The 22644-nt window shown below is 39.4% G+C and overlaps 5 protein-coding genes and 1 pseudogene across 6 annotated transcripts in view; 4 read left to right on the forward strand and 2 right to left on the reverse strand.

Annotated features, from left to right (window-relative positions):
* LOC104727715 (UDP-glycosyltransferase 79B3-like) overlaps positions 1 to 1532 on the forward strand; it is a 6301-nt gene extending 4769 nt beyond the window's left edge. Inside the window, exon 3 of the mRNA XM_010446795.2 lies at positions 459 to 1532. Within this exon, the coding sequence (XP_010445097.2) occupies positions 459 to 1517 (1059 nt within the window). The 3' untranslated portion in view covers positions 1518 to 1532. The remainder of the gene's footprint in view (positions 1 to 458) is intronic.
* On the reverse strand, positions 1917 to 6122 carry LOC104722167 (probable alpha,alpha-trehalose-phosphate synthase [UDP-forming] 4). Its single transcript, XM_010440292.2, has 17 exons — positions 6005 to 6122; positions 5813 to 5910; positions 5127 to 5512; positions 4929 to 5043; positions 4725 to 4826; positions 4493 to 4643; positions 4275 to 4363; positions 4128 to 4176; positions 3894 to 3994; positions 3625 to 3812; positions 3411 to 3528; positions 3157 to 3324; positions 2957 to 3079; positions 2780 to 2867; positions 2507 to 2637; positions 2322 to 2420; positions 1917 to 2213 (listed from the first exon to the last, which is right to left on the reverse strand). Exons 1-17 carry the CDS (start codon positions 6120 to 6122, stop codon positions 1980 to 1982), a joined length of 2358 nt encoding a protein of 785 aa, XP_010438594.1. The 3' UTR covers positions 1917 to 1979.
* On the forward strand, positions 12711 to 14591 carry LOC104722168 (PRA1 family protein H). 2 transcript variants are annotated; one of them, XR_757153.2, is made up of 5 exons: positions 12711 to 13235; positions 13357 to 13493; positions 13788 to 13859; positions 13947 to 14064; positions 14424 to 14591. XR_757153.2 is itself a non-coding variant. In XM_010440293.2 (4 exons), the coding sequence occupies exons 1-4, from the start codon at positions 12784 to 12786 to the stop codon at positions 14009 to 14011; spliced, it is 726 nt and encodes a 241-aa protein (XP_010438595.1). In that variant the 5' UTR covers positions 12711 to 12783; the 3' UTR covers positions 14012 to 14312. The 2 variants fall into 2 exon arrangements, 1 of the variants encoding a protein (XP_010438595.1); XM_010440293.2 differs by lacking the exon at positions 14424 to 14591 and having other exon boundaries at positions 13947 to 14312.
* On the forward strand, positions 15979 to 17477 carry LOC104722169 (early nodulin-like protein 2). The gene is made up of 2 exons (XM_010440295.1): positions 15979 to 16298; positions 16401 to 17477. The coding sequence occupies exons 1-2, from the start codon at positions 16112 to 16114 to the stop codon at positions 17303 to 17305; spliced, it is 1092 nt and encodes a 363-aa protein (XP_010438597.1). The 5' UTR covers positions 15979 to 16111; the 3' UTR covers positions 17306 to 17477.
* On the forward strand, positions 19009 to 22233 carry LOC104722171 (annotated as a pseudogene).
* The window catches only part of LOC104722170 (proton pump-interactor 1-like), a 9170-nt gene continuing 8640 nt past the window's right edge, over positions 22115 to 22644 (reverse strand). Inside the window, exon 11 of the mRNA XM_019231784.1 lies at positions 22115 to 22626. Coding sequence (XP_019087329.1) covers positions 22321 to 22626 — 306 coding nt within the window. The 3' untranslated portion in view covers positions 22115 to 22320. The remainder of the gene's footprint in view (positions 22627 to 22644) is intronic.

The following is a 22644-nucleotide window of genomic DNA, read 5'->3' on the forward strand; positions in this document are numbered from 1 at the left end:
TAGCTACAATTATTGAGTCATCTGTTGATGTGGTTGCAGGGCTTGTTAGTGAAAATGCTCCAAGTTTCGTTCCAGTTGTTACTCATGAGACTACTGCTCCTATTCAGATCTCAAGCATTGATGTACCAATTACTAATGGTTCTCTCTTAACAGCGGGAGATTCAATCACAGCTTCACCAACTATTGTAGAAGAGCACAAATTGTCAACAACTGTCTCAGTCACTGAGGTCGTGGAAGGGGCAGAGGTCGTGGGAGACTAGGTAGTCGTGGCTAGTGGTTTACATTATCTTATGTTTAAGTCAATCGAAGCGGTTGATTCGATTGTATGTGTGCATCTTTTGCACCCCGTTTTCTAGCACTTAAGTATCTTTGTAATCTGTATGACTTACATCATGGCTCTTTTTAATAAAAACGGTTTTTAGAAAAAAAAAAAAAAAAAAAAAAAAAAAAAAAAANTGGTCCGAGCCGTGGAACCGGACCTGATCTTCTTTGACTTTGCTCATTGGATTCCAGAAGTATCTAGAGACTTCGGCCTTAAGACGGTAAAATTCGTCGTGGTGTCTGCATCGACGATAGCCAATATGGTTGTCCCAGGTGGTGAGTTAGGAGTTCCTCCGCCAGGATATCCTTCGACGAAGGTGCTGCTTTGTAAACAAGATGCTTACACCATGAAGAAGCCGGATCCTACAATCGATGTCGGACCAAACTTCTTTGAAAGAGTCACTACAAGTCTTCTGAACTGTGATGCCATTGCGATAAGAACAGTCAGAGAAATCGAGGGAGACTTGTGCGACTATATCGAAAAGCATAGCAGAAAAAAGGTTCTCGTGACAGGTCCAGTGTTCCCTGAGCCAGACAAGACTATACAGCTAGAGGAACGATGGGTTAAGTGGCTAAGTGGGTATGAACCGGACTCAGTAGTGTTCTGTGCATTGGGCTCACAAATCATTTTAGAGAAAGATCAGTTCCAAGAACTCTGCTTAGGAATGGAGCTAACAGGTTCACCGTTTCTTGTGGTGGTTAAACCACCTAGAGGCTCATCAACGGTTCAAGAAGCACTTCCAGAAGGATTCTCGGAGCGGGTTAAAGGAAGAGGAGTTGTTTGGGAAGGATGGGTTCAACAACCATTGATATTGTCTCATCCATCGGTCGGGTGCTTTGTGAGCCATTGTGGGTTTGGATCAATGTGGGAGTCCTTGCTGAGTGATTGTCAGATAGTCTTGGTGCCACAGGCACAGCTGGGTGATCATATCCGCAACGCAAGATTGATGACTGACGAGCTCAAGGTTTCGGTTGAAGTTGTACGAGAGGAGATAGGATGGTTCTCCAAAGAGAGTTTGTGCAATGCTGTCAATAGTGTAATGAAAAGCGACAGTGAGATCGGGAATCTGGTGAAGAAGAATCACACCAAGTGGAGGGAGACACTAGCTAGTCCTGGACTTATGACCGGTTATGTCGATAATTTCATAGAGTCATTGAAGGATCTTGTGTCTGGACCAACCATGACTGAAAGATAGGAACATTATGATGTTTCTAAGTATCAGGGGGTGATCAGTAAGGTTGATATAAACCAAACCATCTTGAATTGCTTCTGTTTCCTAGTGTGTGTGTGGGCAGGGTGGGTTATTGTTTTTGTATTATGTTTCTAATTAAGTTGCAGTGGATGGGTGATCAATAAGGTTTGTATAAACCAAACTATCTTGAAGTACCTTTATTTCCACGTTGGCTTTTGAATAATGTGTTTCTTGGATGTACGGTGACGATTGATTGCTTTGTGAGTTAGCTTTCCAACACAATAAAAATTCGTAAGGAAATAGTTTCTGATCCAATAAAGAACAGAGGGAAGAGATAAACAAAACAAGAAATAGAAAAAGAGATCATAGAGAGAAAGAAAAAACAAGAGAGAGATAATGACGCAGATGAGTTTGTAAAGTGCCATATAGCCAAGCATCTCTCGATACAGAGATAATGAAGATGAATCAAGCATTGTTGTGTGTGCATAGCTTGTGGATCAATTGCACAACGTCATCGGATGAGTCAAGGAAATAGCGAGCCTTTGTGTACGTTTGTCCAATAGCTACGGAGAAGTAGTTCTCTCCCTTGAGGTCAACAATGGTCGATGATACCTTCTTGGGGGAGTCACCACCTGAAGAAGGAAACGACTTAGTTTTCTTGGTCACCTCGGGCTCGAAGAAGGTGTAAACGTCTTCGTCCTGTAACATAATTCAACCCTTGTATCAGTTACATTCCATGGATGGATTTTTTAATTTATGCATGAAAGTAATAATCAACAATATTGTGTTACATAATAAGAAGCTTACTTTTCCCAAGAAACAACCAATGCATAAGACATAATCAATTGGTGTAGTCATTGACTTATTGTGCACTATGTCTCCGAGAATACGCTCCATTGCACTTCCCTAAAGTAACATAGAAAAAACAGATATGAGAAAAATGAGAATCGTTTGGGTATAGATGATATATAGAAACAGAGTATTTTATTTACCTTTGTAACACCAACTGCATGGACTTCAACAGACTGGTCACCTCGAACAACGTCCACTGATGCATTAGAGATCGGTCCTGCCCACAAGTGTTGTAACATGTCTCTTGCTTGAGCTTTCCCAAATTCAGCATCTACAAACAAAAACAAAGATCAAGGAAACAAAGATAACAAGTGTTGGGGGAAAAAAAGTGCAAGTGGATGATTTATAATTGACAATTATATGCTCTGGAAATGTATATTTTCTGCGAGCTATAGGAATGTAATTATAACCACCTGCATGTTCGTAGTTCCATACAAGGGAAGCTTCGCTTGTTTCAAAATATGATCCTGGAGTTCTTTCAGTGAAGTACTTGAAAACATGCTGTAAACAGAAAACAACCACAAAAGATTGAAGATTGTAAAGTTATCATTATCAATAGTGAGGTCTGAAATATATATAGATTTACTAACCTTGACACCATCAATCCATTCCAAATTCATGTGTTCTGTTATTTTTGTCACCCACTCTCCACTTGTATGCCTTAGAAACATTCCATTTTCCGCAGCCAGCCACATGTTATATTCTCCGAAGTTCTACGTATCTTAGTTACAGTGTCAGATCACAACCAAAAAGATAAGTAAGTTTAAAAGGAAGAGAGGGAAACATATACCTTATCCAATATGTTTTTCTCACTTCTACTCAGAACAACTACTGTTGTTTTTGGATCACTGCATAATGCTTTTAGTCTTTCTTTGAGCTGATGGTGCAGCTCAAGATTCAGTCCGTCGCCTCTTCTCTCTTGATTTTTCATCGGCTGAGTGAGTGCTCCATAGAATCCCTGGACGTTTTTGACAGTTACACAGATAATTAAGTGACAACAAGAAAAGCTATAAGACAATCTTGATATTTATATGTAACACTTACAAGAACTAGCAGTCTATTGTTAGACTTTGAATATTGTTGAATCACATCATGTTCTGGAAGTTCATGTGGGACATTTGCAGCTTGTAGCTCCGCGTTAGTTGTAATTTCGATAAGTTTACTGCAAAAAAATATTTGTAAGAGTCATCTACAAAAAAAAATATAAGTAAACCACAAAATAGAGATTAAGAGAATTAATGTTTTGATTTCCCCATACTTCATGAAATCATCTGCCCACTGCTGAGTAGAATGAGTTCTCACATATTGAAAATTGATTTTATGTTTTCTCTCCTTTTCTTCAGGTGACATATTTAGAGCTTCTTTAATGGCAGTAGAGACTTCTTTAATGTTCCAAGGATTCACAAGAAGAGCTCCAGCACCAAGTGACTGTCCAGCACCTGCAAACTGTGAACCTCATACAAATGTAAATTAATTACTTTTGAATATTATTGACATCAATATATAACTATATGTGTATTCAATTACCTCACTTAGAATGAGAACCCCTTTTTCTGCTTTTTGGCAGGCAACAAATTCAGAACTCACAAGGTTCATCCCATCTCTCAAAGATGTTACAAGTAATACATCTGAAGAAATAAGAAAGAATATAATAAACTTGTTTGTTAGCAATCTACCTTTACAATTTGTGAGGCCAAATCTCATATGTATATATATGATTAAAGTATGGAACCAAATCATCACAAGTAACTTAACAATTACCTGTGATGGCATAAAGTGCGCATAACTGATTAAAGTCAATAGAACGATCCTGATAGATATATGAAATATTTATTAGTATAATTTATTAGTCAGAAGGAAAATGTAACTCGTGACAACAACATATATAAAAGAAAATAAATAACAAACCAGATGAATTATTGGCACAGCTGAGATAGAACCAAAACGACCATTGATTCGTCCAACAAGACCATGACATTGGTCTTTGATCTTTTGATCTGAAAAATAGGAGTATGGGAAACAAACACAATCTAAGAAATTGATGCATATAGTAGCTTATTTAAAGAAGAAGAAGAAGAAGAAGAAGAAGAAGAAGAAGAAGAAGAAGAAGAGATAGAAAAACTTACATTCACCAATACCATTTCTTGTTGGCACTGCAATCTGAAGTAACATGACTTTACCACGCCAATCTTCATTTTCCTCTAAAAATTTCTCAAATGCCTGATATTTTTGTGGAATCCCTTTGATCGTATCGAGACGATCTACACCTAATATCAACTGTCAACAAAATTAACAATGTTAGATCTTTTCCACCAATTTAAACATCAAAAATCATAGAAAGTATATAGATATATCTACCTTTCTACCACCAAAATCGTTTTTAAACTTCTCCATGTATTGTATGACCTCAGAGAGTGCACTTGTGTTTATAAACCTCTCAGGTTCTATCCCAATTGGAAACTAAAATCCAAAGAAAAATGATGAATTAATTACATAAAGAGTTGATTAAGATTAAATCATAGCATATACTCAATCTTAAGAGAGTTAAAGATGGGTCATTACAACAGCTACTCGAGTGAATTTGCCCTGATCCACAACTCCTTCGGATGTTGCTTCGATCCCAAGAATACACATGCATGCATTCACGAAATGTCTTGCAAAGTCATAGGTATGGAAACTATATAATCACACAAAAGAAAGTTATGAGATAAGATCTAAAATGATTACTACACTATTCAAAGTAAAAGATATATTACTCACCCGACTAAATCAGCAGTAAGAACAGAGCGAAGCAGGTCAGCTCGCGAGGGCAACGTTTTGTACATCTCGGAGGAAGGGAATGGTGTATGGAGAAACCACCCAACTTTCATCTTACTGTTGTATTCCTTTAGATACTGAGGAAGAAGCATAACATGATAATCATGGCACCAAATGACATCTCCATCTTCATAGTGCTCTTTTACGACATCAAAAAAGATTTGATTCGCTTTCTTGTATGCATCATACTGTGACTGGTATGTTATGGTTGCATCGTTGCGATATTCTGGTGGCGTTCCCATGTAGTGAAATATCGGCCACAGAATATTGTTGCAGTAGCCATTGTAGTATTGATCACACACTTCTTCCAAAAACACTGGGATACATCCCTGCAAACCAAACCAACACTTTAAATCATATAACGAATTAAAGGTTCTCTAATATAAATATTTTATATTAAAATGAGCAGATCTTTTATTATTATTTTCTATGCAAATGAAAAACACAAAGGTCATCAAAGATCGATTTCTACATGACTAGCTCTCTTTAAATACTGCATATTTAATTTTACGTAACGGTTGCATGATCCGTAATTAATTAAGTCTATGTGTTTCGGGATCTAATTCATAGTAACAAAACAAAACATGACTATATACGACGTTACGAGATTTCGAAAACTGTATACGTACCTTTTCAGCTAGGGCAACGGAGAGCGTCTTTTTCCCAACCGCATCATGAACATCTACTCCAGGCCATCCAATCCATTTGGTCTCAAACTCTTTCAAACCTTTTAAGAGATAACCACAAATTAATATATTATATAAAACTGTTTTCTTGTCTTTAATTGATTAATATCACTACCAAATTTTGTATCTTCTTACCTAGAAGAGCACTAACAAGACCACCAGGACTCATCGTGAAAGACCATGACTCTTCTCCAACCCTCTTTGCAGTAACCGGAAGAGACATCGACACTACAAGCAATCGTGGCCTCCCCATTTTAGTTCTAGAAATGAAGTAAAAACTATGAGAAGAATAGTCTTGTCTTTCTTCTTATTTATAATTAAGAAGCTTTTTCATTTTTTATTTTATTTTTATAAACACCAATTAAGAAGCTTAATATCTTTTGGCAGGGTGAGGGATAATAATTAAAAAAATTAGTATATGTTTCCTTTTTTTTTAGATTACATTCACTTTTGAGTTTTGATGATGATTTGTTTCCCAATTAATTAATAATACCTTTTAAATTGCTTTCTTTTGTGAACATCTTTTCACTAAAAGTAAGAAAATTTATTATCATATACTATTAGTAGAATAATCTAGTAAATCAATTAGTCATCACATTTTTAGACATGTATTTTAATATATTATTCTATAAACATATTTTAAAATCACTAGTTATTTGATACATTGTATAGTCATTTAACTAATTTATCTTTAACTCTACAGTATTGCTATTTATTTGATATTCATATATTGATTTGCATATTAATAAAAAAGTAGATATCTTTTTTTTTTTTTTAACGCTTGTTATAATAGAATATAGATAAAGGTTCAAGTACAAACCATCAAAACGACAAAAGAACAGCCATAAAACAGAACAAGAAAAACAGAGCAGACCCGAACAAATCTCTGTTCCTAAACTTCACCGTTCTTGCGCAATCTGATTTTGCAACCAAGCTGGGCCTCCTGACGCAAGGTAAGATGTAAGTCGAACCTCTCTTGTAACACTAGATGCAATCGCCCTGGCCAACGAGTTGGCTTTCGGTGAAGAGAGTATAATTACAACCTCCCCCATCACCCGTATTGCATTTGTGATCTTATTCAGCTCCGAACGATACTTTGGCCAATTGTTTGGGGACTCTAAAGCCGTCACCACCGCCTGGCAGTCCGTCCAGACTTCACAGGTCGTATAATGAAGATCAGTGAGGCTTTGGAGACACCACAGAAGGCAACTAAGTTCAGCAGAAATCCTATTAGTCCGCAGAAGAAAAGCATCTCGCGCATGATATAAGACTTCTCCATTGTGATCCCTTAATATCCAAGCACCGCCACAGTACCATGTCTCCTTCCCCCAAGCTGCATGAATATTACACTTAAGCTTACCAGGAGGGGGACAAACCCAATGGTGGATAGTGAGGCCATGTCTGCTAGCTTCTCTAGAGGCAACCTGAGATATTAAGGTTTGTTGTCGCAGCCATTCTTCAGCTTCTTCAAGCGCCATTGCCACAATCACATGAGAATCCTGATTCCGTTGCGCAAAGATAATAGCATTCCGTGCTTTCCATATCCCCCATAAAATCCAAGGAATAGCTTGTCGTACAACCTCACCAAGTCCAGGCTGCTGCATAAATTGTAGTACTAGGCATATATTGTCAACAACCGAATGTGAGAAACCCTGAGAAGCGATAGGAAGACCAGTGACGGACCAAACCCCATTCGCCAGAGTACATCGAAATAAAACATTGTTGATTGTCTCATCTGCAACATGACAAACCGGACAAAGGGGGTTAACCGAAATACCATGACTTCTCATACACTTTGCAACCGCTAATGCCTGCGATAAGGCTCTCCATAAAAAGAGTCGAATTTTAGGCTCAGTGGCAATATCCCAGATACATTGTTTAACCTTGTTCACCCTAGTCATATCAGTGGACAGTGGGTTCAAAAGATCATTCTCCCGAGCTAGCAACCAGTTCCCACTTTTAACAGTGTATTGGCCATTTTTAGTAAAAGCCCAAACATAGCGATCACAAAGATTTGATGTCGGTGGAAAGGACCTTATTCTAGGTATCTCACATGGTGGAAACAAGTCCTGAAGACGTTGTGCATCCCATGCTCCATCAATGGTGATTAGAGACGATACCTTGAGGTTTAAATCAATCGTCGTCTCCTTATTGAAATGTCTTCTTGGCATATCATCAAAAACCCACTTGTCCAGCCACACATTAGTCTTCTGGCCACTGCCATGAGATTTCATGACCCCTCGTGCTAATAGTTCATGGCCAAACAAAATGCTCCACCAAGCATATGATGGTCTATATCCAATCCTTGCGTCCAAAAAGGGGACATCCACAAAGTATTTCGCCTTATATACTCTAGCCACTAAAGAATGCGGAGAATGGAGGATTCTCCATCCTTGTTTTGCTAACAAAGCCTGGTTGAACCGACCAATATCACGAAATCCCAAGTCTCCACGTTCTTTTGATTGACACACTTTATCCCAGGAGACCCAGTGCATCTTATGGTTGTCCTCGCTTGCATTCCACCAAAACTGACACATCGCACTTGTAAGTTGCTGACATTGATGCTTCGTTAAACGGAAGCAAGACATATCATATACCGGAAGTGCCATAGCCACAAACTTGAGCAAACCTTCTTTGCCACCCAAAGATAATGTCTTCTCATACCATCCACTGAGTCTCAATTTTAGGCTATCACTGATGAACTACAATAGATCTCTTTTCGAACCACTGAAACACTCTGGTAATCCCAAGTATTTCCCTATTCCACCTTCTTGCTCAATACTAGTAAACATAAGAAGAAAATGACGCATATAAGGATCCAACCTCTTACCAAAGGTGATTGCAGACTTCTGGAAATTTATTTCTTGTCCTGATGCATCACCATATAGTTTAAGACACTTTAAGAACTCTGAGCACTCTCGAAAGTTAGCTTGACATAAGAACAAGCTATCATCAGCAAAGAGAAGATGTTGGATCGAAGGACAGGAAGAGGAAAGTTTCATTCCTGTAACACGACCCTCCAGCTCAGCTATGTTCATTATATGCACCAAAGCCTCTGAACAAAGGATGAAGAAGAATGGTGAAAGTGGGTCCCCTGCCTAATCCCTTGCTCTGATTTAATGTAACCATAAGAAGCACCATTTAATAAAACCGAATATGTGACCGAGGTGACATAACTCATTATCCACTGCACCCATCTAATGTGAAACCCCAAACGAATCAACAACTCTTCAAGAAACCTCCATTCCACACGATCATAGGCTTTAGACATATCAGTCTTGATCGCCATGAAATCTTCATCACATTGAGGGTTGGTTCTAAGAGCATGAATCATCTCATGGGCAATAAGGATATTGTCTGAGATCAGGCGACCCGAGACAAAGGCACCTCGTGTATCACATACGATAGTGGGGAGAAAACGCTTTAGTCGATTACATAAAACTTTGGAGACAATCTTGTGGAGCACCGAACATAAGCTGATTGGCCGCAAATCAGTCATTTTCAAAGGATTAGGCTTTTTAGGGATCAGACAAATCTGTGTATAGTTCCATTCAGATGGAAGAGAACCAGATTCGAAAAATTGTTGCACCTTCTCTACCACTTGAGCGCCAACAATGTCTCAATACTCCTGAAAAAAAGTGACCTATCATCCCATCAGCACCTGGTGTTTTATCTCCTATGATGCTAAAGATTGCATTCTTGATCTCTGCACTAGAAGGCATATTAGATAGTTCATCATTCATTTGAGGTGTAACACGAGGATTCATTCCATCAAGAGCTTCCGCAATAGCTTCAGGGTTAGAAGTAGTAAACATTTTCCGAAAATAGCCCACCGCTACCTCTCCCTTAGAACCCTCTCTGAATTGTTCAACGCCATTCTGATCTAGTAACGATAGGATCCTGTTTTGCACACGTCTTCGTTGAACACTCCCATGAAAAAAACGAGTATTACGATTGCCCTCCTGCATCCACTTCTCTCGACTTTGTTGCTTCCAGAACAACTCCTCTGCTCTGTAATCTCTGCTAGTTCCCACCGTAGATTTTTCAGTAAATGAAGATCCGGTTGTAACTTAGCACTCTCATTATCCAGCTGAAGTCGAAATAAGTCAATATTCTTCTTAGAATTTTGTTGAGTAGAGTTTTTCCAGCTTGAGATGGCCTTCCTGTAGTCAGCAATTCGACTTAGGACTGTTTGTGAACTCCTCGCATCACCTTTAGTCCAGCCATCTTTCACTATCTGAGCAATCTCCGGTTTAGATGTCCACCGTTTCTGAAACATAAAGCGTCCTCTATGTGAATCTTCTTCACTAACAAATCGCAGAAACACTGGTCTATGATCAGAACCAATTCGCTCCATAAATTCTGCCTAGACTCGCGGGAAGAGGTGAAACCATGCTGCATTGCCCAAGGCTCTATCCAAGCAGCACTGGATCCACATCTTGTTACGCTCCCTAGCCCATGAATACTTGTTACCAATACTCGGAACCTCCCGTAGTCGACAGTCAGAAATCATATTCCTGAAAGGATAGAATGACAACTCTGACCGTGTTGGTCCCCCTAGCTTCTCACTGTTATCCACCATTTCATCAAGATCACCCAAGACCAACCAGGGATCATCTCTTGTTGCACCAATTGAGATGAGATGATCCCATACTACTTGCCTCTGTTGATAAACCGGATCCCCATACACACAAGAGGCATATAAGCTAGCTGATCCAAATGTAATCTTCACATCAATGATTCTTGTATCTGAAATAAGGACTTGAACTGTATACGCTGACTTCCAAAAAAGAGCCAGTCCACCACTTAAACCCACTGGATCGACTATGTGGGCATTCTCATAACCTAAAGACTTTTGTAAGTTCACAACATACTGACTGGAGTTTTATGTCTCCAGGAGGAACAAAAAATCCGGGAAATGTGTACGCCGCATCTCCCGTAAGGTGGGAATTGTCAAGGTGCCCCCAATCCTTGACAATTCCAGCTCATAAAACTTATAGCTGCATCGGTGGTTCCTCTCGCGGAACCACCGTTTCAACACCTCGCTTGGCAAGCTTAGATGATATCAAAGCCTCATCCGCAGCTTTCCGTTTTGAAGATATCCCTTCATAAGAATCTAAAAAGGACACATGTCTATTCTGAATTGCTTGGGCCTTACGCTTCCACTGACTGGGTCGTCGTCTCTTCTTCACTTGTTTAGGTGTAGATCCGGTAGCACCAGCAGAGAAATTATCTCTTACTTTCGTAGATTTTAACCCGAACAATGGTGTTGTGGCACACGACGCAGACGAAGAATGAGTTGGACGTGCCAGGCGATCCAAAACACGTTCTGACCTCAACCCTGGATCAGAGTGAGCTTCTCCATAATCAACAGCAGACACACCTTCGAAATCAAAAATCAACCCCTTCCCTTTATCCACATTTGTAATAAGTTGTGGTGGTGCCTCAAGGCGCAGGAATCTTTGTTGGCCATCAATATCATCAGCCAGATTCCAAACAGATTGTCTTACTCTTTCTATGTGGATTTTCTTTAACTGCAGATCAGTCACCGAAAGATACTGGCGCATCTCATCTAACACAGGTTTAGCTATCTTTGGTTTACCTGAGATTGGATCAATACCAACATCCGCATCTGTCAACACACCAAACAAGGGATCATCCTTGCTAATCTTTGGGACTAGCCGACTCAGAACCAGAGAAGCACCTTGAAGTCCTCCCGTAACAAGTACTTTCCGGTTCACAGGATTAAAAGGACACCTCTCTTTATCATGTGTAAGCCTCTGACACTGGTAACATCTACGTCGAATCCTTTCATACTCAATTCCAACAGCAACATTTTCTCCTGATGGTAGCTGCAGTTCCCTGGAGTTCTTCAAAGGCCTACTTACATCAAATAAAACTCTAACCCTGACGTAACCCTTGCTCAAAGGCTTTAACGGATCAAATGCCACATGTATAACTCGACCAATACGCCCCGCAATTTCCTTGATCGTATTTGCTGTGTTATAGTTCACCGGGATGTTTCGTAACCGGATCCATATCGGCAAAACCTTCAAATAGTCTTTTGGTGGCTTCTCCACCCATCTTTCAAGAGTGACACTCCAATCATTAAAAGTCCATGCGCCCGTGTCCAGAACCGTGGATAGATCTGTTTCAAAATCAAATATGAATTGAAACCTATCATTAGGTAAAGCAATGTCCCGCGTACGGTTTTAGACACGCCACATTCTTGGCATCTCATGATCATGCTTGACATCTTCTGATTTTCTGGACACAGCAACTTCCCTATAATACTTCGTTCATTCCTAACACAAGAACTAAATTGAGGTAGGTCTTGTATCACGATCGGCTGATCATCATCAGAGTGACATCTCTTATAAGGCTCTGTCCAAAACATACTCCATTCCGTACAAATCGTCTCCACTAGTAGGCAATGAAAGATGTCGAATGGACTTTTAAATTTACCTTTTAAATTACAGGATTTAATAAATAATTTTCTGTTATTTAGATTCCAATAAATCTCATAAACTAATATTTTTGTTTTATTTGTTTACAGGAGTACTTAAAAATTAGTCTTTGCCCCATACCTATTTAAATTACACATGTGATAAGCAGAGTTGAATTTGCAGTTATACAACTAACAAATATTAACACAAACCATCATACTATATACCATTATAGTTTTTTTTTTTTAACATCTATCATTATTAAGTTGGAAAGAGTATTACAAGTATATTCACTTAACCAAAATGTTAAATTAGGAGGAATTTATTTTTAGTGTACAAATTTAGCAATTATGAAGATGTTTTGGATTACTAGTTGCAATTTTGTAACAATTGGTTTTTTTTGGGAAGACCGAGGAGAAGAGACTACGGTGGGGATAATCTAAGCGACGACAACAACAAGGAAGGATAATGGCTTTCTCTCCTAACCCTCTTTCTCTAAGCGTACCCGATCCTGCTTTCGAATCTTGGCTCCGAGACTCCGGTTATCTCGAGCTCCTCGATCACCGCACATCCGCTGCAGCCGCCGCCGCTTCCTCCTCTGCACCCGTATCAACCTCGGCTGCCGCAACTTCCTCTGCCTCCGACGATGTCGTTTCCTCCATTACCGGTGGTTTCTTCGCTTCTCTCTTGTCTCGGCTCGTCACTGTTTCTTCTCTTCTGACTATCAACCCTTTCTCCAAGCTCTCCGCCGATGACTTTTCCGGAGATACGCCACCGTGGACCACCGGTTTCTTTGGCAATTGCGACTCTTATTCGTTCCCGTCGTCTTCTCAGCAAGCGAGGATGAGAGTTCATGAGAATATCAAACGATTCGCTAGGAATTACGCTACCCTCTTCATCGTCTTCTTCGCTTGTGCACTGTATGGTTCTATTTACTCTTTTAATTGGATAAAGGCTAAACCTTTAGATTTTTAGAGGTTAAAGTATGAATCTTGAAATTGGGTTTGGAATTAAAGTGTTGATTTTTTTTGGTGCTTGTAGGTATCAGATGCCACTTGCATTGGTGGGATTGTTAGCAAGCTTAGCACTTTGGGAGCTTTTCAAATACTGCAGTGATAGATGGAAGTTTGATCGTCACCCTTCCATGAGGAAGTTCTCAATCGGTATTGGTCAGTGTGGTGAGTCTTTCGATTGATTTTGTTCCTGGTTTTTGCTAATTGAAGATAGGAACCATGGTGGCAGCATTTGTGGTTCTGCAACTTGTCTACAGTCACAGAATGCTGAAAACGTTTAGATATGAATTTGTTTGTTTTGTTTAATCACTTGAGCTGATATTACTCTGATAAGTTTATGCTGCTCACTGTAGTAGTCTAGAGAAACTATCTAGAATGTTTTGAACTGAAACTGTAAACGGTGATTGATTATATTGTAGAATGAACCTTGACTCGTTTCTTTGCTTCTCCTACTTGCAGGGACTGCAGTTCTTCTCACGTTTTTGAATGTCCAAATGGCTCTTTTCTCTGCTCTTGCCGTCAGTTATTCAGGTAACTTAACTAAGCAATGGTCAAGTGTGATTTAGCTTTGTATGGCTGGCGATGACCTTTGATGCTTTCTCTTGTGTCTCGTTGTAGTTATGATATTGCATGCTGGGTTCAGGAAGCTCACGCCATCCAAGAAACCATCTCGAGGAAGATAAACCGTATCCACGAGAGCTTTGAATTTTGTTTATGCGATTCATCTACAGTTTTGGTAATCATGAGATGTAGTGTCTGGTGACTTTGAAACTCAGACAGAGGCAGACAACAATAGTAGCTAGATGGTAGATTAAGAAAGTGTGAATGTTAAAAATCATCTAAAAGCAAAACAAAGATTACAAACTGTAAGAAAGAAATAAAGGGAAAGTTTATGAATGATGAGTACTTAAATTTTTATATAGGTAACTGATAAATTGTTATTGGCAAATGATAATAAAGATAACATATGGTTTTATACAAAAATAAACACATATCATACGGTTTAGACCAAAATCCCATTACATTAGGAATTGATAATCTTATAACAAAGTTTATTACATTGTCATCCTGATGACTGATTTTGGCCTTTGACAGTTCCATTTCACCCACAGCTACACTCTGCTGATCATCATCTCCTCCTTTATTCTCTACACTCTTTGGCTTGCCTGCATCTCCACTCTTCTTGATGGCTGCATCTGTGGCTCGTTTCAATCCATCTTTGGCTGTATCCGTGGCATGACTCAACGTCACATTCGGCGCCTTANCGTTCCTGGTTTTTGCTAATTGAAGATAGGAACCATGGTGGCAGCATTTGTGGTTCTGCAACTTGTCTACAGTCACAGAATGCTGAAAACGTTTAGATATGAATTTGTTTGTTTTGTTTAATCACTTGAGCTGATATTACTCTGATAAGTTTATGCTGCTCACNATTCGGATTCTCTCTGTTGTTCCCCTGCAAAAAGTTTTCGAAGAATCAAGTGATATAATAATACCTCAACGATCTTTGTATGCATCAATCTATCTTCAACGAGTTCAAAGAACGTACTTGGGATACGAAGTAACGAGAGTTAGTAATAATGGTAATGACTTTATCAGCTACTGATCAAGAACTGTTGCTGTAATCCTTGTGTAACGAAGAAGCTCTATATATGTTTATGGCTCCTCTCTTTGCTAAAAACATCGCTGCCATTTTTTACTCTCTCGTATCAACAAGACAACAACATATGGAGCCTCTCGCTCTAATGTATATAGGACACACCGAGTAAAGTACTTTGAAGATCGAGTTAGTGTCGGAAGAATAATACGTGGCTTGTAATTTTGCTTCTCACGTGTCCCCAACCCAAAGCGACAGGAGCAAAGGCTGATTCTTGTACTAAATTGTGATTAATGCTAAGTATGCAAAGAAGAGAAAATAAAAATAAAAATAAAATAAGACTGTAGTCTTCTAATCACTAACTCCAAGAAAGGAAATACAGGGCCCAAACCTAAGCCCAGTCCATAAATTCAAAATGTAGCAAGTGTCGTATTTTTGGGGTTTGTATGATTGGATCTACTAGACATTCAGAGTTCGCAAGTTTCTTACGTGGAAAAATACGTAGGAGACAAATATGTACTAATGTAGATGTGATTAAAACAGGAAAGATGAATGAATGATACATGGATTTATAGTATCCATACAAAACAATGAAATATTTTTAAAGATCGCACACGTTTACATGAACTTTTGCCCAAACTTAACATACATGATCAAAACCTTACATGGAGTTTGGAGTGTATACGGTTTCATTTCTTTAAAACAGGGAAAAGAGAAAAATAATCAAGTGAATTTGTAATGAAAAACCAGATGCAAATGTAAAACTTTTTGGTATTCTCTCATGATATAATGGAAAATGGCATATGATTCGTTGAATCCGATTCTTACCACACAAATCAATAGCTCTTTAACGCGTTTTATCCGGGGACAAAAACTTCACATAACTTCAAATCCCAAAAAGAATACATTAAACACGTCGGCAGATACGAAGAAGCGATCTCTTCTTTTCATGAGGGAAACGAGTAGAGATACAAGATTCAATTTCTAACACGTATTAAACCCCATAAAAACTGACCTCTCTCTATCATAAAGACTAGAAAAGCTTCACTTCCCCTTTAACCTCTCTCTTCTCATTTGATCTCCACCATTCAAAACCCCTTCATCTCTATATAATGCATACACACAAACTCATTTGTCTCTTATCTTCTTAGAAGAAAAATAACTCTCTCGTAGCTTCTTGAAACCCATCATGACCTTTCTAAAAATGAAAAGCCTTTCTTTCTTCTTCACCATCCTCCTCTCTCTCTCTGCCTTCTTTACAATCTCCGACGCTCGGAAGTTTAGTGTTGGAGGCAGCGGCGCGTGGGTTACAAACCCACCTGAAAACTACGAATCTTGGTCTGGCAAAAACCGTTTCCTTATTCACGACACTCTCTGTATATATCTCTCTCTCTCTTTCTCTCATTCTCTTACACGTTTGTGTCATTTCATTATAACTTGAGTGTACTTTTGTCTGAAACTCGTTCTGTTTCTTGCAGATTTTAGCTACGCTAAGGGAGCTGACTCGGTGCTAGAGGTGAACAAGGCTGATTACGACGGATGTAATACAAAGAACCCGATCAAGAGAGTAGACGATGGAGACTCTGAGATCTCGCTTGATCGTTATGGTCCCTTTTACTTCATCAGTGGCAATGAAGACAACTGTAAGAAGGGACAAAAGCTTTCTGTCGTTGTCATATCTCCCAGGACTCCATCTACGGCTCAGCCTCCTCACGCTGCCGCACCGGGAAGTTCTCCTCCGGGATCTACTACTCCCCCTGGAGGAGCCCACTCGCCTAAATCTTCCTCCCCTGTTTCCCCGACGACTTCTCCTCCTGGATCAATGGCACCTAAATCAGGTTCCCCTGTTTCTCCGACGACTTCTCCGCCGGCACCACCTAAATCCTCTTCCCCTGTTTCCCCATCCTCTGCTCCGATGACTTCACCACCGGCACCAATGGCACCTAAATCTTCTTCCACTGTTCCCCCATCTTCTGCCCCAATGACTTCACCACCGGCACCAATGGCTCCAAAATCTTCTTCCACTGTTCCCCCGTCTTCTGCTCCGATGACTTCACCACCAGGACCAATGGCACCAGAATCTTCATCCCCTGTTTCAAACTCACCTGCCGTTTCTCCATCTTTGGCTCCGGGAGACTCTACTTCTCTTCCGCCGTCCGATTCCCCTTCAGCAAACTCGCCGTCAGGTTCGGCGATGGGTCCGTCGGGAGATGGTTCGGCGATGGGTCCCTCGGGAGATGGTCCGTCGGCTTCCGGTGATATCAGTACACCGGCGGGAGCTCCAGGGCAGAAAAAATCGTCGGCGAATGGTATGACCGTTATGTCGATTACTACTACTATAGTATTTAGTTTGGTTTTAACCATCTTTATCATGTCAGCTTAAGAACACAGTTGGAGACTTGTTTCATGTCGGATTCGATTATTTGTTCTTGTGTCATTTTAGTTTCTACTTTGTTTTTTTTTTTGGTTACCTGTGTAATTCCGTATTATTGAGTATAGTTGATACTTGGATTGTTGTTTAGTTTATTAATAATAATAGACACTGCGTTCTAAAACATGATAGCTCTAATTAGAAGTTATATCTATTATGTGATACATATATTAATTGCATTTACTTGTGAGTGTAGAAGATTAGACTTGAAACTCAAATCTTACGTTTCTGTTTAATTTCTAGAACTGTTTATTTCCAAAAGTAAACATAAAAATCTCAAAGATTATTAAAATCTCTAAGTAAAAAGCTAGTGGGTCTAACGAAATAGTAAAGTTTAATGTGGTTTAAGTTCGTCTAAAAATTTAGAGTTGCATAGATGGATATCTGCGTATATAGTTCAATGCGTTTACTATTCAGAGGCTAATGCAAGAAAGTTCTTTTTGATCATTTAATTCATTTACCTACCAAAGCTCCACGTAAGGGAAAGACATATGGTGGTGTTTCTCTTTTTTTATTTGTGATGCTTTTCTTTATGTCAATATCACCCATGCAAGAAAGTTCTTTATTTTCGACTTTATGACCTTGACGATATCTTTACAAGTCTTGCTGTGTATTTTCACTTTTCACTTCTTTTACCAATTGAATGTTTTGCTCATTTTCTTCCCTGTCGGTAGTAGAAAACTATATATGGACCTACACTAGTTTTTTTTTTTTATTGACCTACACTAGTTTTGCATTCATTGTATCTACAAACCGAAGCGATTCAGAGCGTTCTGTACGTTTTTAAAAGCATTGACTATACTTTTCAATCAATTTATCACTCTAAACAAAACAAAAAATTGCATTCGTCTATGTGGCGATTCTCCCATTTTGAACGTTACAAACTTGCAATACTTTGGTTCTGTTCTTGGAACAAAAAAAAAAAAGAGACGTGAAATTAGATATATTTCATGAGTCATTGACACGAAAAGAAGACAAAGCGAGGAACAGGAACCAAAGTGTTGTTATTGTGAGTGAGACCAAAGATATTAAAGGCGATAGCTAAGTTGCAAGGCTACTAGAGGGTACACGTGACTACTAGCCATTGTATCATCGTGACTATAGGCCCCACACAGACGGAGACACGTGGAGTATGCTACGAATCGTCCAAGTGTTTACAATTGGGCACAGTGACAATTGATGCACAATGTCCTCTCTCAGACCCACCAAGCACCAATTCCTGTCAAACATGTTCAACTGTGTGTGAAAATAACAAAAAACAAATATCATGGAGCAAAAGTCATATTACTTTTTTGTCCAGATTCTCTGCCTAGGAGAACAAAACTATAAAACTAGCCCAAAGGATAAATATGGATCTGCTTACAAGACTCGCAACCTAATGAAATTCTTGATCAATGTGCTATTCTATCTATGGTCTATGGAGGATGGTAATTGGTAAGGATTCACAAATCTAGGACAAAAGTGTTAAAAATTGATGAAATGCAAGGAAACCAGAACTTCTATTGTCTTAAAAAGAGCTTTTTGACAGGTCTGATCTAACCAAAAAAAAAGTGATAATTCCATTCAACATTCTGTGTCATGTTCTCTCCTTCTAATACCAATGTAGCCATGGATATAACAAAACTTAAAAAGACTGTTCACAAACAAAAGCAATAACCAAGCAAGTCAAATCCATAAAACTTGCAGGGTAGTGAGATAAAAAGTTCATAACGCTAAGTCAGTGTTGCCCATTAGTCAGTCTTTCTGTTAACCAAAACAAACATATCCCCCCTCTCTCTCTCTTTTTTTTTCTAAATAAACTGCGTGTCGTTTCGATCGCACAAAAACGACGCGTGCTTTGTAGTTTCCCGCCATACATACAACAAAGTCCCTGAAATCGAGAAACTCGCAGTTTCTACTTTTCTAGCAGCCTCTTCTCTTCTCTTCCGGCGATGACGGCCAAGCGGAACCGTAAGAATAAGAATACCCAAGCTCCGAATTTACCCGAGGAGCCCGTCAACTTATTCCGACACATTGCTTCAGCAATTACGTCCTCTCAGGTACGATGTTTCTGCAATTTTTGCCCAATTTCGAATACAATCGAATTAACCAGTCTCGGATTTTACTGGGCAATGCATAGTTTCTGAGTATTTCACTAAAAATTTGTCGAGAAATAGTTTCGTTCTCAAAAGTAATGATTTTTATAACGGCGTGAATCAATTTAGGGTTTCTGTGGTTTTCCTATTTTGGTCTCCAGGTTTCTCATAAGCCAATTTTGGAACATCTATTGTACCTTCTGGGTCATTCCTCGTTAACCCAACCAACGAATTCGGAGAATTGTGACATCGCCTCACATTGTTGGAATATCAAGCTCAGTGGTGAGCAAGTGGAAAGGATCAGTTTCGAGGATGTTTGTTACCTCTCAGATGTTTTGTTCAGGGAACTTGACAGGAATTTTGAAATCCTGTTCTCCACTTTATTCAAACGAAAGGCTGAGACTTGTTGTCCCACTGAAGAAAGTATTCGGTTAGCTACTCTCTTCTTAAGATGTTGTATGAAGATCATGGCTTTGCTTATGTCCAAACCAGAGCTGGTTCTTGAGAAAGCCAAAACAGTTCACTTAATTCTCAGTGGATTGGTTCGTGCAAGTAATGAGGATTGTTCTTTTGTATTCACCCATGACGGATTGTTAGATCCCCGCCATACACTTCTTTGTACATGGATTGAGGTAAGTCTTGAAACTTTTTTTTGGATCACTTTACCTTTTTTACCAAGAAATTTCTAAGTTGAAGTAAAAATCCTTAAGATAATGTTATGTTTTCATTGGCTTTATATGTTCTGAATAGGTTTTTATGGATGAGATTTTGGTGAATAAGTCAATCAATGATCTGCTGTTCCTCGTCGATTCTGCGTCCTCGTCCTCCTCATGTAGACTGTTCCCTAAGCATCATAGGGCCAGTGTGGTGGAAATGGAAATGGTTGCTGCTCATTTTATCATCTCAACATCTGATGCAAAATTGAATGAAATGTGTGTTGAGAGATTATACTGGAAACAACTCAATGCAGTTAGAGCTTCTCAGTTAAGCTTGAGTGCTGCTGCGTCCTTGCTACTAAACCTGTTTATGTTTTCTGCACCAAGTTTCATCCATGCCCATGTTGTTTTACTAGTTTCTGGCGCCATCGGTATTTGTGTTGAGGGATTAGACCTTCACCGTATTAATCTCTATATTGATGCATTTGAAAAGTCTGTGGGTTTGTATACAAGCATCATGTGTAAGAGTGAGGATGCCTCACCCGGGAAGTTTGGTGTTCCGATGAATAAATCTCCAGTGGCTTTTGAACATCATCTTTTGCCCTCAACACTGGAGAAAGTAAACGATGTTACACTGAAACTAACTGATTCATTGGGTGCATATCAAATTAGTAATGCCAAGAGAGAAAGCAATGAGCTGGTCGCGTGTTCTGTTGCATACGCAAAGGAAAGCTTATGCATATTTGATAGCTCCTGCTCAGAAAAGATGTTGTCTCAGACCTTATCAATTATTGGTTGTGTGATACTTAGAGCTAGTTCTGATGATGTCATGGACTCTGCGTTGCAAAAATACTACGCATCTAGTATGGAAAATTTATGTCTGCTTGCATCCATACTAAAGTTGATGAGTTGTTCGATGTTGCAAGCGATTCGAGTTCTCAGGAATTGGAACTTGCATCGACCTGAAGCCGTAGGTAATGTTCAAGCTTGCAAGAAATACAAGGCCCTGATGGATATTGTTCAACGTTTTGAACAGTTCAAGGTTCAATTGCCCGGTCAAAGTTTCCTACGCGATAGAATGGAATCTCTTCCTCACAGTCATGTGAAATCTAAGTGGATGCTTACGCATTTTTCAGGCTTACTGTCTGTAAGCTTGTCCCTCAAGCTTGACTTTCTAGTGAAGGATTCCGTTTTTGGAATGGTGATATCTATGTAATTATTTATCCTAGAAGGGGGTGACTTGGAAGCACTTGGGAATTCAGTTTGTCACTCAGAAAATCCATCATGTTCGATGCCATCCAGTGGTTTTGAAAACTTGACAGCTTCTGGTAAAGCTGAGGAGGTAACAACAACTGATAACTCTTTGCACATATTCTAAATTCTGCGCTTTTCTAAATGGATCAATGATTATATGGTACAGACTTCGGTAGGTAGGAAACAAAGCGGGGCTGTTGCTTTGAAGTTTCACAAAATCCGAACTTTGTACTTGGGGTATGTATAAACCAGCAAATTCCTATTGAGTTTCTCTTTCATAGTGGATGATATATCCGTTCATGAGATCTCTAACCGAACTACTACATGTAACTCCATGGTTGTGCAGGAAGATGTCTGAAGCTAAAGATCCAGAGAGTGGTCCAGATTCAGGAGTTAGTGTTGAAGAGGAAAGCTGCAATGGGGAGAGCTTTTTGTGGTGTATGGCCGGAAAAGATAAGCTGAAAAAATCCGATGTAGAGGAGTTGGCAGATTTCATAGTATGTGAGCCCGGTAAGGAGTACTCCGACTGGCTAAAAGGGAGAGAACGATTTCGGAAGCAACGGTGGAACAAGATTGTTCCCCAAAGGTGGAACAAGAAGCAAAAAGCTTGGAGAGAGAACAAACGAAAAGTGTATAACCAGAAACTAAATCTTCTGTACTAAAAGAACAACCACAGATTTAATCGTGGGAATTCTATCAGTAACGCCCTTGCAAAGAGTAAAGAGAGAAAAAGAAATATCAAAACTAGAGCATAACATAATGACAACTATAAAATGTAACAAAAACTGTCTTCTTCCTTCAAAGTTAAAGCCTCAACAACAGAAGAGAAAACGACAATGTAGAAGTACTAAAAAGAGTCTCTACTCGTATGTAAATGAGATGCATAGTCTTATGAGTTTTTAAAGAGTCAAGAAGGCAAAATCCCAGTTTTTAAGTATTCCAAACTACAACAACGCAGCCTCGCTTAACCACACCATTCCATCTAGAGAACGTAGTAGTAACCCAAGACGAGAAGCATCAGTACCGCAAGAGCAGCTGGAGCAGCATAAACCCAGTAGTTAGTCGACTTCTTACGCTTAAGGATCGCTCTCGGGAGTGTTTCTGGTCCTCCTCTACTGCGGATCCTGTTCCTTATCGGTTTCTCTTTTAAGACTTTTTCCTTCTGCGGTTTCTCCTCCTGCACCAGAGCTTCAGATTCTTCCTTCTCTGCCTCAGAAGCTTCGGGAACTTCCTCAGCCTCGGTTTCTGTGTTGCCTCCGGTCTTCTTCTTGGCTTTCTTCTCTTGCTCCTGCAACACACAAAAAAA

Source organism: Camelina sativa, chromosome 11 (assembly GCF_000633955.1).
Source record: "Camelina sativa cultivar DH55 chromosome 11, Cs, whole genome shotgun sequence".
NCBI lineage: Eukaryota > Viridiplantae > Streptophyta > Magnoliopsida > Brassicales > Brassicaceae > Camelina > Camelina sativa.